Source organism: Podarcis muralis, chromosome 6, assembly GCF_964188315.1.
Source record: "Podarcis muralis chromosome 6, rPodMur119.hap1.1, whole genome shotgun sequence".
In the NCBI taxonomy this organism is placed as follows: domain Eukaryota; kingdom Metazoa; phylum Chordata; class Lepidosauria; order Squamata; family Lacertidae; genus Podarcis; species Podarcis muralis.
In genome coordinates, this window is record NC_135660.1 from 26,225,531 (window position 1) to 26,239,024 (window position 13,494).

The 13,494-nt window shown below is 40.5% G+C and overlaps 1 protein-coding gene across 2 annotated transcripts in view; it reads left to right on the forward strand.

Moving 5' to 3' along the window:
- PLOD2 (procollagen-lysine,2-oxoglutarate 5-dioxygenase 2) overlaps positions 1–13,494 on the forward strand; it is a 64,408-nt gene that overhangs the window by 21,915 nt on the left and 28,999 nt on the right. For both annotated transcript variants that reach the window (XM_028731223.2, XM_028731224.2), the window contains exons 4-5: positions 11,409–11,572; positions 13,111–13,223. In XM_028731223.2, coding sequence (XP_028587056.2) covers positions 11,409–11,572; positions 13,111–13,223 — 277 coding nt within the window. The remainder of the gene's footprint in view (positions 1–11,408; positions 11,573–13,110; positions 13,224–13,494) is intronic.

Below are 13,494 nucleotides of genomic sequence, written 5' to 3' on the forward strand. Positions count from 1 at the left end.
CTGTTTCCTGATGTTGTAATTCTTTCTGACTTTGGAGACTTCCTCCACCAGTCTCAGATGTTTTGTGTGGGAACTGGCTGAAGTTATTCAATGATGCCCTTCATACAATCTCCTAGATCTTCTCCACAGCCCCATGTTTCCCAGGCCCTCCTATTGAAGAAAATTGCAGGGCTGAGCCTGGTGACCCATAATTCATACGTGTCTCAGAAGTAGAAGCTGTTAGTTTGGAGCCCTAACTCTTAGGGTGCATGTTTTATAATTAATTGGTGTCGCCCTTCAAAAATATTTTAGACACTCTTTTGTATTGTGTGTGTGTGCGCGTGCACACACACACATGTATTTCCCCCTGTATTCTGTACAGGTTTATAGCTAAAGTGGGAATTTCAGCCAGCTTGGAGTTTGCGAGTAGAGAATCAGAGGCAAATAATCCTAAGGAAATGTTTAATGGGATTAGAGTTGCAATAAAGACTATCACAGTGAAGTCTAATCCCTCCATATGATGTTGGACTACAACTCCCATCAACCCTAGCCAGTACCAACCAATAGTCATGGATGATGGGAGTAATAGTCTTAACAGCATGGGACAGCCGGCCAGTTCCCAGTCTGTTCTGTTTGGTTTACTAGCATAAAGATTCAGACCCTTTGCATGTGGTATTTGTGCTACAGTGGTGAGTGTGGAAAGGAAAGGTCTGAATCCTGCCTTCTGGCTCACTTATTGCACCAGTCCTTCACATGTTGAAGATGACATTTGCACAAAAGTGTCTAGGCATTTACATGTCAGCAGGTGTGGATTCTGAATGATGAATATCCAGTGCTATTTTTCTAGAAAAAGAGGTGCCGGAACTCACCATGAACACCTCCCTTAGAATGGCAATGGCACCCACCTGAGAGATGCCAGAAATGAGTTCCTGTGAGTTCCCTCTTCAAAAAAGCCCCTTGTATAACCTTCATTTTTCAAGTGTGTGACATCGCCTCCAAAGCATGGAGGCTGGACACCATGAATGAGCCAGCCTAGTTGGTAATGCCCTCCCCACCCTGAATATCAAGCTCAGGGGTCTGCAACCTTTAAGACAAAAAGAGCCACTTGGACCCGTTTCTGAAGAAAAAAAAACTGGGAGCCGCAAAACCAGGAAGGTGACGTCGGGATGGTGCGTGACAACGCACGCACCGCCCCCATGCGACGTCACAGCCAGTACAGTGCCCGCCACAGTGGGCAGTGTCGGGGCGCACAATGCGCCTCCTCCCCTCGCTAGTATCCGCCCCGGAGCCGCGGCAAAGGTGTAAAAGAGCCACATGCGGCTCCGGAGCCGCGGGTTGCAGACCCCTGATCTAGCTGTATGGGGAATAACTGTCTGGACTCTGCTTCAGTCACTTACACATGGCCTGTGGAAGCCTGCCAATCTAACTTCCTTCCTATGGGAGAAATGGCAGGTCCTCTGGCTGAACTTAACACCACAGCACAGCATTCTCTGCTTCCCACAATTAGCTAGGAGAGCAGCTTCTCCAGGACTTCAAAACAGGCTTTAAGACATTCTCAAGGCGAGAAACCCAAATAATAAGGAAGTGGAAGACTTGATGCGCAATGTCACACATTGCCACACATTTCTTCTGAAACTTTCATGCTGTTAAGAGTTTCAATTTCTGTTCATAAGCATTAGATGCATATTCTTACTTTTTAAAAACCTATTTGAGTCTTGCTTATATCGTTTCAGGCTAAGACCTTTCAAACACCTCAAGCATTTGAATGTTGATATCTGGTGGTTTTTAGCTGCTTTCTGTTTTATTGCTGTGTGTGTGTGTGTGTGTGTGTGTGTGTGTGTGAGAGAGAGAGAGAGAGAGAGAGAGAGAGAGAGAGAGAGTTGTGGCAGGAAATGTGTACTTTGTGGGGGCTGTCTACTGTGATCATTTTTAGATGTCGTTGTATATTTTCAATATTTACTATGTATGTCACCTTGAGATCTTTGAGTATAAGGCAACACATGAATTAGCAACAACAACAATAATAACAATAATTTATTTTTTATTTTATTTAATAAAATTTATATACCCCTTGATTGTAGAAAAAACCCTCAGATGACTTGCAGATTCTCCCAGTAGCTCATGACTCAAAAAGTATAGCCTGGTAAATTGTGTTTTGCCATAAGACAAATGTTTTCATGATAGGAAAAATACTCACTTTGGCCACTTTGGAACAGGCAGAATTTCAAAGCTATTAAATGCCATGGTTGATATAGCTATTTATGACTGATAACAAATCTGGAATTGGAATTTGTAAACATACTTTAAATATTTAAGCCCTTCCACTCTGTCATATGGCTGCTACTGTTACCACTTCAAAAGTTGCCTGAATGCCTTAATATGCTGCCACTCTGGGACAGAGAAAAGCAAAGGAATAACATGAGGTCATTCCATCTTGTGGTGGAAAAATGTTGTCTGGGAGATCATACTCTAGAGAGCATCTGGTTCCTGTCGCTGACTGAAAGTTCCTGCTACAACTTTGCAAAAAGGGAAAATGCCGCTCTGAGCCAGCCACCACTTTCTCCTCTCAGAGCACCCCCTGTTTCACACTGTGCTTTAGGTCCAACTCTGGGGTTAGCCAGCTTGAATGGAGGGTTGTCTGGAGTACAAGCTAGCCATTTTCATTTATTCATTTTATATTTTTTGTTGAGAGCTGGAGAAACTCCAAGGCACACTTTTCACATTTAGTCTGCCAAACTTTGGGGAAAAGCAAAACAGTGGGAGTCTTCATAAACCCACTGGGTAACATTATACAGCTTACTTAATAGGCTTCCTTCCCTGCAAAGTTCCTAAATACCTGCCGTTCCGCTTGGAGCAAAAGACGAGCTTTTGCCTTCCCCCCTTTCCTCCTGTAAATCAGCAACTTTTTGTTTCAGCTTTCTTTTGCAGTGAGATTATTTGCCTCTACGAAAAACACAGCATGTCAGTCAACCTTACCTGTGTAATAGCTACCTATTTTCCCATGTGTTTAAGCTTTCTGAGAACTGCATGAGAAACCATAGCCCCTGCCATCATATGGGAGTGGGGGAGGTAGTTACCAGGGAAAGGTCCTTTTCCTTGATTGTGCCTCCACTCTAGAACATATTCTCCAGAGAGGCTCACTTGGCACCCACCTGCCAATTTATATTCTTTCTTGTGCTTTATTTTCTGTTCTGTTTTTAAGCAAGAAGATGCTATTTGTAGTATATTTTTGGAGCAACCAAAGGCAGGGTATAAAGGTAAAGGTAAAGGTACCCCTGCCCGTACAGGCCAGTCTTGCCAGACTCTAGGGTTGTGCGCCCATCTCACTCAAGAGGCCGGGAGCCAGCGCTGTCCACAGACACTTCCGGGTCACATGGCCAGCGTGACATTGCTGCTCTGGCGAGCCAGAGCCGCACACAGAAACGCCGTTTACCTTCCCACTAGTGAGCGGTCCCTATTTATCTACTTGCACCTAGGGGTGCTTTGAAACTGCTAGGTTGGCAGGCACTGGGACTGAACGACGGGAGCGCACCCCGCTGCGGGGATTCGAACCGCCGACCTTCCAATCGGCAAGCCCTAGGCACTGAGGCTTTTACCCACAGCGCCACCTGCGTCCCATTAAGGCAGGGTATACATTGTAATAAATCAATTGATGAATTATTTCTGACTTTGATTCTGAAGCAAATAATCAATATAGCCTTGTATACTTGATTGATGGTATGTCAGTTCCTTGCTATAGAGACAGAAATAACATTTCACTTCTGAATTCTATATATATATAGATAGATAGAATTATGTATGTAATTCTATATATGCATATGTAATTATGTATATGTATATACATACATAAATATGTATGTGTCCCAAATCTCAAATCAGCATTCTTTTTTTCTTTTTCTTTTTAATTTTCAAATTTTGAAAATAACATTTTTTTTACACACACAGACACTTGTTTACATTAAAACCATAATGCATGTCAATACATTTATGGGGTTCCCTGGACCCCTGTACTTCTTTCTACCCCCTCCCATGGCTTCCAAAATTTTCCTTCCTTTTTTGCTGCATCTAATTGCATTTATCTAACTTATTACATTTCCATTTTTATCCTTTATCATTTTAAATTGCAAGTGCTATATCAATCCTGCTAACGTTTTTAAATGTTTATAGTGATCTTTAATATAGTCTATAAAGTTATGCCATTCTGTGCTGAATTTATTGTCTGCTGATTTGAGACACCAAGAGGACAATAAATTCAGCAAAGAATGGCATAACTTTATAACACGTTCTGGATCAATCCAATGTGTGCAGATGCATCGCAAAAGTCAGTGCCCTCTGTCTTGAACATACCTTCTCCTTCAGAGAAGGCATTGTTGTTGTTGCTTTTCTGTGAAAAATAGCTTGCTATGGTTTCCAGAAGGGATGGGTAATATGGTGCGCTCCAGATATTGTGGACTCCAGCTCCCATCAGCCAGGAAAGCAACTGCTCAAGGGCAATGGGAGTTGCAGTGCAATAACATTTTGAGGCACCAATCTAAACAAGACTTTTCAATACCAGGTGCTGAATTCCTCATCCCTGATTCACAGTATTTAAAACCTAAGTGTGGAGATTGTTGCTGTTGTTGTTGTTCATCTCTATAATCGTTCCAAGGTGATATACAATAAAATAGCAGGGAAAACTGTTAAAAGCTTTATCTTTCTATGTAAAGGGGTTCTGTGCATTTTCACACAGGTTTCAGTCCTGTCAGGGAAATGGAGACCGGCTACAGCAATAATTTATTCCTCTACAGTAGTGAATTCTGACAGTCTGGCTCTATATAAAGGACTTCAAGTACACCATTTCAGAAACGTGTTCCTGAGTTTGCAGATGACACCAGTATTGCAGCTGAAGGAAGGATAGATTTTCAAACTAAAATATCATGTTTCAAGTCTATGAGTGAAATCAATATTGTTTTGCTAGCTAAGCTTCCCTCTTCTCCTACCAACAAAGGATTTCTTTTTTAAAAAATAAAGTGTAAAGGCCAGAAAATACATTGCCAAATCACAGCATAACTTCTGAGCAAGGCATTCCTTTGGCAGTGGAACTTTACCATGGCCAGTGTGGCTTTTTTATATGATCCACTACTGTCATGCTGCCAGTGGTTTTAATTCAGATTAGGTAACCCTGAAAAACTTTTCTTCACATATTGCTCTTACAGGGCTTCATTATACAGTACTTCTTTGACCTGATTGGAATGATTTTTTTGTTCCCCCCACCCTTCAGGTGGGGGTTTACAGTACAGTGGTGCCTCAGGTTACAAACACTTTGGGTTACAGACTCTGCTAACCCTGAAGTAGTACCTCGGGTTAAGAACTTTACCTCAGGATGAGAACAGAAATCACACAGCGGCAGCAGGAAGCCCCATTAGCTAAAGTGGTACCTCAGGTTTAGAACGGTTTCAGGTTAAGAATGGACCTCCAGAATGAATTAAGTTCGTAACCAGAAGTATTCCTTTTCTTTATATCTTTCAACTCTTCAGAGAATGCTAATGCTCCTTGGGACATTTTTTTAGGTCTGCTATGTTTTGCTAAGCATTTATCTGCTTCAACAGTTGTAAACCTTCTGAAGGATCATATTATACATTTCCTACAGGCCCAATTCTGCACCTGTCTATCAGATTTTTATCCCAGTTTTCTCCAAAAGCAGAAGGCTGCATGCTTGGGTACCTTCACCCATTTCAAAACTACCTTTTTAGACAGGTTGGGATAAAAATAGTGACTTGCTCAAGTTAGGCTTTATGGTTTTGTAGCCATTCAAATGAGGGTTTCCTTGGGTCTAGTCTGACACCCCTGCCCACATCACATTGTTTTTCTTTGTTCTTTTCAGGCCACATTAGACTTTTGGGGGAGCCATGACTGTCACAGTGGTATAATAGTCCTTTAAATGTAAGGCACAGATGTTCAGACATAGGCCCCTTGTTCTGTGATCCAAGGTCCCCCCTCCTCTTTTGAACCCATCACCATCTGATTCTATAGTAAGCAGATTGATATCCAAGCATAATGTCTGGTGGAAGAGCCCCACACCGTGAGGAGTGGCCTTGCTGTCTTGCATTGGTTCTGTCTCCTTGAATGCTCTGCTCACTTAGATGTTGTTGGACTTGTTAGATCAGCACTGTGTTAATGGCCCTCAGATGCTGTAACATTGCCAAGGAGAAGTAGGGCCCTTAAGCCTTTCCTAAGTGCTGCTGGAGTGTTTCTATTCCTCCAGTGGCAGTTCAATGTCCCCCCCCCCCCACCCCCAGGAGAGAGAGCTTGGCCAGAACTAGACAGAATAACATGCAATAGCAGCCAAAGGACAACAAACATAACTTGCATATGTAGCTCACAGATGTCTGAAATGTAACTCTACCTACTTTGGTACAGTGACATCATCCTTTTATGCAGCTGGGCAATGCTTCCAGCTTAAACATAAAAGGAGTTAACAAACAGTAAGAGGACTTCATAATTTAAAAAAGCAATCTGGTAGTATGAGGAGAAAAAATAATATTTTGCAATGCAAAGTTCTGCCTGACGCTGCTGTAAAGCTTCTGTCACTGAAATGCAGCCAGACCATGATCCTGTGCCTGCTGTTTTTCACGTAACCTGTCTTTAAACATAATTTGACATGCTCATTTCAAATCCTTTTCTTGCTCAGTCCTCCACTCCTGTTCTCGGGGAAGCCCCATTGAAGAGGTATTGTTTTCCTTTGTGATGCCTAGAATGTCCCATTTCCTGGAGAAATGCTTCCTGGCTCCTTCTCTACCATCAGAGCTGGTTGTGGATTCAACAAACATTGCCAGCACTTTTATATAATTTTATAATGAATTGATTTTAGAATGCTGTATTATTTTACTGTTGTTAGCTGCTCTGAGCCCGGCTTTGGCTGGGGAGGGTGGGATAAAAATAAATAAATAAATAAATAAATAAATAAATAAATAATAAATAAATTAATAATAATAATAATAATAATAATAATAATAATAATAATAATAATTAGTTGCTGTCCTAGAAAGTATAAGTCTCTCCCTCCCTAGGCTGAGTTGGCCCCATGGATGAGGTTTCCTTCTCTTGCCTCTGTTGGACTAGCTGTCTGGGAAGTCTATATAGAAGAAAGAAAGAAAAGAAAAAAGCACACCTTGTGTTCTTCAGATGTTTTGGTTTCCAACTCTCATAGTCTGTAACCAGTGGCTATGTTCACTGGGGCTGATGGGAGTTACAGTGAAAAACATCTGGCAAGCACCAGGCTGATGATGGAGGAAACCAAGGTATGGCAGCAGCAAGAAATTATAGGGTTGTGGAGAAGATGACAAGCAGAACATAAAATGAAGAATACTGTACAGTGGTACCTCAGTTTTCTAAAGTCTCCGTTGACGAACATTTCAGAACTCGAACGCCAAAAACCCAGAAGTAAATGTTTCCGTTTTCGAATGTGTCTTGGAAGTCGAACGGGCATTGTATTTTTCTCAATTTTCTCTGTAAATTTGCAGACTGCCCTTTGTGCCTCGGTTTTCAAATGTTTCAGAAGTCAAATGGTCTTCTGGAACAGATTACGTTTGAAAGTTTAGTAGAGAAGAAACCTGTTTGAGTGCATATTCATGACTACAAAAAGAACGAAAAGAACAAGGCATTCTTCTTCTTCCCCTCATGTGGTTTAAAACTACCAAATGACAAGGACCTCTACAGCTTATGCATTTGTGGTAGTCGTTCTCTGGAGAGAGACTGGAGGGAAAAAAAAAAGAAAAAAAAGAGGAGAAAGGGAGCTGGGGAGACAAGGAGGGGAAGGATAGAGGCAGCCAAGATCTTGGACTGCTGAATTACCAGATGCAGGGGAATACAGTTTGGCAAGCTTGTGGTCGGGGAGAGGAAAATGAAAAGAGGCATAAGTTTTCTTTATTTCCTGGTAATGGATCCGTGTGTCCAGAAAATATTTGAAGTGCTGCATAGGGAGAACTAGAGACAACCTGGAATGATTTTTTTTTTTGGGGGGGGGGCCTGTAATAAGAGAGTGCAGATGCGCACATGTAACACCAAGCTGTAAAACAGTGCTATTGAAATCCAAAAGAGCAATTCTGTTCTCTTAAGCTTTCCAAAGGCCATTAAAATAGGTGCAGCTGAACATGTAACCCAGTAGCATTGGATGTAATGACTGAGCTAAGTAACTTTCAGAGAGGCAAGTAGTCTGTGTTTTATTGACTAGTGAGTTTTATTAACTGTGTTTGCAAAGAAGGTAGACATTGGATGAAAAGGGCATGGTGATGGCAGAATAGAGATTTGCCTGAGTGGAATCAAGTCAATAATTGCTCCGGTTCCTAGACAAAGGCCTCATTGAGTTAATGGATTTGCAGTGCAATGATTCCAACAGGGGCTCATTCATTGTTAGCCCTTTTCATGGTTTTATACAGAAAGCAGGGGTTTCTTTTTGCAAACCGTGTGTGTTGTGACAGAGCCCTGTGTCTTAAGACCTGCGGTAGCATCTATAACAACCTTGTTCTACTGAAAGTTGGCATGCCAAAGCCAACATATTGGTTTTCTTCCAGGGAACATGCGTTGGCAAAGGAAGAACACAACAAGTGATTGTTACAAACCACCTTAATTAAAGCAGCCCATTTTGCACTCTGCTGCCCTTTTGTATTGGTATCAATCCTTGTCAAAGGACCATAGTAATGCTTTGTATATGCTGAATGCTGCACTGCTAAAACATTGCTTCTCAAATATATGTCTCCAGTTAGCTGTAAAATCTCAGCAGCATCAGCAAAAATATCATAGTTTGTGATATCATGCGGTACAACATTCAGCATGTTACATCCTAAACAAGCTATTTCTGCAGAGGAATCAGCAGTGAGCCTCAGTCTCTGAAAAACTGTTTGTGAACGGGTATTGCCAGCTGTGAATATTATCACTGATGTTTGGAACTGGTGTGTAAAAGTACAACCATGATAGAGCAGACAGATTTGGGAATTTGTAATCACTCACAAGGCGGTGGTATTTTATGCAGCCACTTAAAGAGCAAGCAATCTGATACAAAAAACAGCCTTTATCAAAGGTGTCATGGGCTCTGAAGACACGCAAACTCACGACAAGAGGGAGAAATGAGCTAAGAGAAAGGCACGTTTGGCAAACCTTCTCTATGATCAACTCCCGTCCAGAAATCTATGTCCTCACTGTGGAAGGACGTGTGGATCCAGAATCGGTCTCCACAGTCACTTGTGGACTCATTGTTAAAACCGTGTTTATAGAAGACAATCTTACTCAGCTACAAGTGATTGCAAAAGAAGAAGAAAATAGGTGAAAGTGAGAAGTTCAGGGAAAAATCAAAGAGGTTTCATCTTCTGTATATGGAGGAACACCTGAAAGGTCCTCTAGACTCACCCTAATCCTTTTCAGTGTCTTCTTTTACATTCTGCAAAATTGTTTCCCCCCTTTATTTATCATTTTAAGATAATTACCTTTACCCATCTGGCTGGGTTTCCCCAGCCATTCTTGAGATCCCTTGAGATCACATGGGTGGTTGAAGTGACCTGTTAATGCATGCCAATCCATATTTTTTTACTCTCAGCCAAGTAAGGAGTTAGACAGGGGAAGAAGTAGGTAGGTTAAAAGCAAAACAAAATGAGTTCCTAATCTGCTAGTATGAATATGCATGGAACTAGTGGAATGTAGTGATCCTGGATTATTTAACAACAACCATTACTGTGGGGGTATGCACTCTCATTAAGTTGAGATCCTCTTCCTACAAAGGTGAAGAGAGAAATTCATTTCTCTTCAGTGATAAATAAATATTAATAAAACCAACGAAGCAGCTATGGCTTTAAGACAGGGGTGGGGAACCTGAAGTCCTTAGGCTTTGCATAATTTCAATAGCTCTCTGCAAGTGATTAGTTTCAACCTCTGACCAGAATAATTTGTCCTTTCCTTGACAGGCAAGAGTGGGAGGGAGCGAGACAAGGAAGGGAGAGAAGTGGCTGTTAGAAAGAAAATGGGGGAAGTGGCAGGGGGCAGAGAAGGAGAAAGAGTGGACCTGCCCACTTCCAACTCTGGCCTCACCCGCTACTGGCTTTGGCCTTTTCTGTTGAGGGCCACATTGCCTTAGCAGAAAGGAGATGATGCCCTCAACAGAAAATAATGCTTTCCCGCTTTAAGACAAATATGTAAAAACAAAACAATATCGTTAAATGGATGGAAAAGTTTTGGGCTAAGTTTAATCACATTAGTGACCGTTATGCTGACTCCTAAGGTTAAAATGACTGTGAAAGAACATTCTGTTAGAATGATTTTGCTTATCGGTTCTTAAAAGTTCCTTCATAAAATTTGGAAACAGGCACACAGGGATGGCTCTCCTAAATTTGTTGCAGCTGCCTATTGCCGTCTTCTAGATTTACAAGGCATTCTTACAAGAAAACGAATGTTTTAAAATAATAATAATAAAAAACCTTACTGTCTCTGAGACAAGATCACAAATGTTTCTTAGGACTTCTACTATGTCAAGTACAGGTGTGGAGAACACAGATAATTTGGCCTATTTTTCTTTTTCCACTTCACCATATCTTTTGAATAGAAACCAGTTTCTAGAGTACAAAGCTCACTTAATTTAAAACAAACTTGGAAGAAGAAAAATGGCTTCTAATTGGTTCTTTCTGGCTGTCCCTATGGTTGTCCTAAACCTCATCTAGAGGACTGAGGTAATAGTTGGCTGTTACTTTTTAGGGCATAGACAAACAGCTGGTGTTCTCCACATGTTGTTGTGCTACAACTTCCAAGGACCCTGACTATTGGTGAAGCTGGCAAGGATTGAGAGAGAGAGAGAGCACCACATTGGCTATTCCTGGTGTAGTGTATAGGTAGTAGTAGCAATAATAATTTTATTATTTATATCCCGATATGTTGCTTCTTGTGGAGGCTCATCTGTGCTCACTGCAGGAAACTAGATTTGCATACTTCAGTGTGCCCTGTGTAAGTCGAAGCAAACTGGTTTTGTTGTGTGGTGGCGAAAGGAAGAACTGAAAAAAGGGCATCCAGCGAGGGTATTCTGGGAAATGATACATGACGAGAAAATTAGTTTTCTGGATGTACATTTTATGTTGTGTGAAAGTTCAAATATAACACACAAAATATCATGTCAATAAAATGGAATAAACTGCAGTACGAACGCAGCCCAAGTGATTGGTATGGTGACAATTAGCCAGATTTTCAGAGTAAATGAATTGTATGTATCTCTTTGAGGTTGCATGCATCGTATTTTCTAAATAATAAAATATGCACATGAAATAACTTTTTGAAAATGAGGTTTATTCTAAGTGTGTGTGTGTGTGTGTGTGTGTGTGTGTGTGTATACACTCACTCACTCCTGTTTTGAATGTTTATGTTAAGCCTAGAAATGCCCTTAATGGTCATCTTTTTATCCCTCCAAACTTCAGCTATGATGTTATATTTGCTGGGGGACCCAAAGAGTTGTTAAAGAAGTTCCAGCAAGCTAATCACAAGGTAGTGTTTGCAGCAGATGGATTGATATGGCCTGATAAACGACTAGCAGACAAGTACCCTGTTGTTCGCAGTGGAAAACGGTACCTTAATGCAGGAGGTAGGTAGTTTTGTAAAAACTGTTTGATTTATTTCACCATATTTATTTAATGCTTGATCATAATGAAACTTCAAAAACAGTTGACAAAACATCTTCTTTAGTGCTGAGGGTGTTCCTACTGTTTCTGGAGAGTCTGTGGCAATTGCCCAGTCCAGAGTTCAGTTGGTAGAGCATGAGACTCTGGGTCATGGGTTTGACTCCCACATTGGGCAAAAAGATTCCTCCATTGCAGGAGGTTGGACTAGATGCTCTTCGTGTCCCTTCCAGCTCTATAATTCTGTGATTCTATATTCCAGATATCCACCCACTTTGAAAACTAGATGTTTTTTATTTATCCAGGGCAGGACTTATCTAGCAGCTAATGAACTCTGACATACTCTCACACTTTGATGCCATTCTTAAAGCTCTCCACGTCATGTTGGACTAGAACTCACATCACTCCTGACTCCATGGGACATGCTGGCTGGAGATTATGGGAGTTGGAGCCTAACATTATCTGGAAGACCACAGATTCCACACCACTCCTCCTCCTCCTCCTCCTCCTCCTCCTCCTCCTCCTCCTCAATTTATTTATATTTTCAAATTTATATTTTTCATTAATTTTACAATCATTTTAACATTTCAAGTTTGACTTCCTTCCCTCTCTTTCTGTGGTTCCTTAAATTTATTTTTTAATATCTTCTGCATATCCAACATCATTTAATTGGCTCATTTGATTATCTACTTTAAATATATACTCTTATGAAACTGCAGGTTATTACAAAAATCCTGCCAATGTTTTTATCTGCTTGCAATTTATCTGTAAATATTCAATAAACCATTTCCATTCTTTTATAAAAAGTTTGCTATCTGGATTTCTTATTCTTCCAGTAAATCTCACCATTTCTGCATATTCCATACGTTTTTGTATCCATTCTTCCTTTGCTGGGACTTCTGCTTCTTTCCATTTTGGGGCGAGTAGCATTCTTGCCGCTGTAGTAGCATACATATAGTATACTATTTAGGTAGTTCTGTCTCTATAGTTCCCAAAAGGAAAGCTTCTGATGTTGCTGTTTTTTTACGAAGGTTATTTTGAACATCCTTTTCAGTTCATTATATATCATTTCCCAGTATGCTTTAACCTTTCACAAGACCACCACATATGATAAAAAGAACCTTCTTTCTCTTTACATTTCCAACACTTGTTTGATTTAGATTTATATATTTTTGTTAGTTTACTTGGTGTTAGATACCAATGATATATCATTTTTATATCATTTATGTGCTGTAAATTTTATATCCATATTCCACAATTGTTCTCATGCTTCCATGTCTATATTATGACTGATATCTATTGCCCAGTGTATCACTGAGGATTTTACTTGCACAGAGATGCAGGGAGTTTGTCGTAAGACAAGTCTCTGGTCAGAAATGGATGGGAAAACTTTACCTAGTTTCATCTACTGGGACTTCCTAAAGTTAGATGTTCAGTGCAGGCAGCTCATTTTCAAGTGGAAACAGTGATGTCTTTATTTAGTTCAATCTATGGTCTCTTTCAGGATTTATTGGATATTCTCCAGCTGTAAACAGTATTGTGCAACAATGGAACCTCCAAGATAATGATGACGATCAGCTTTTTTATACAAAAGTCTATATCGACCAATTAAAGAGGGTATGTTGAACCACTTTATGAATCATTTTTATGACTCCTGGAGTACATCAGCTTTGCACACAATTGTGAAAAACGAGTGATGAACCAAGCTGAAATTCTGGCTGTGTTTAGGTCACTTGAAAGAAAGTTTCTATCTTCTATAAATATCCTATATTAGCTCAAATGGCATCTACAAACAAGAGGGTTTGGGTGCAGGGTTTTGGAAAATTTTGGAACCCCAAAATTTCAAGATTTTTCATTGGGATGGACTTCTTTTTTTCAATGATGACTG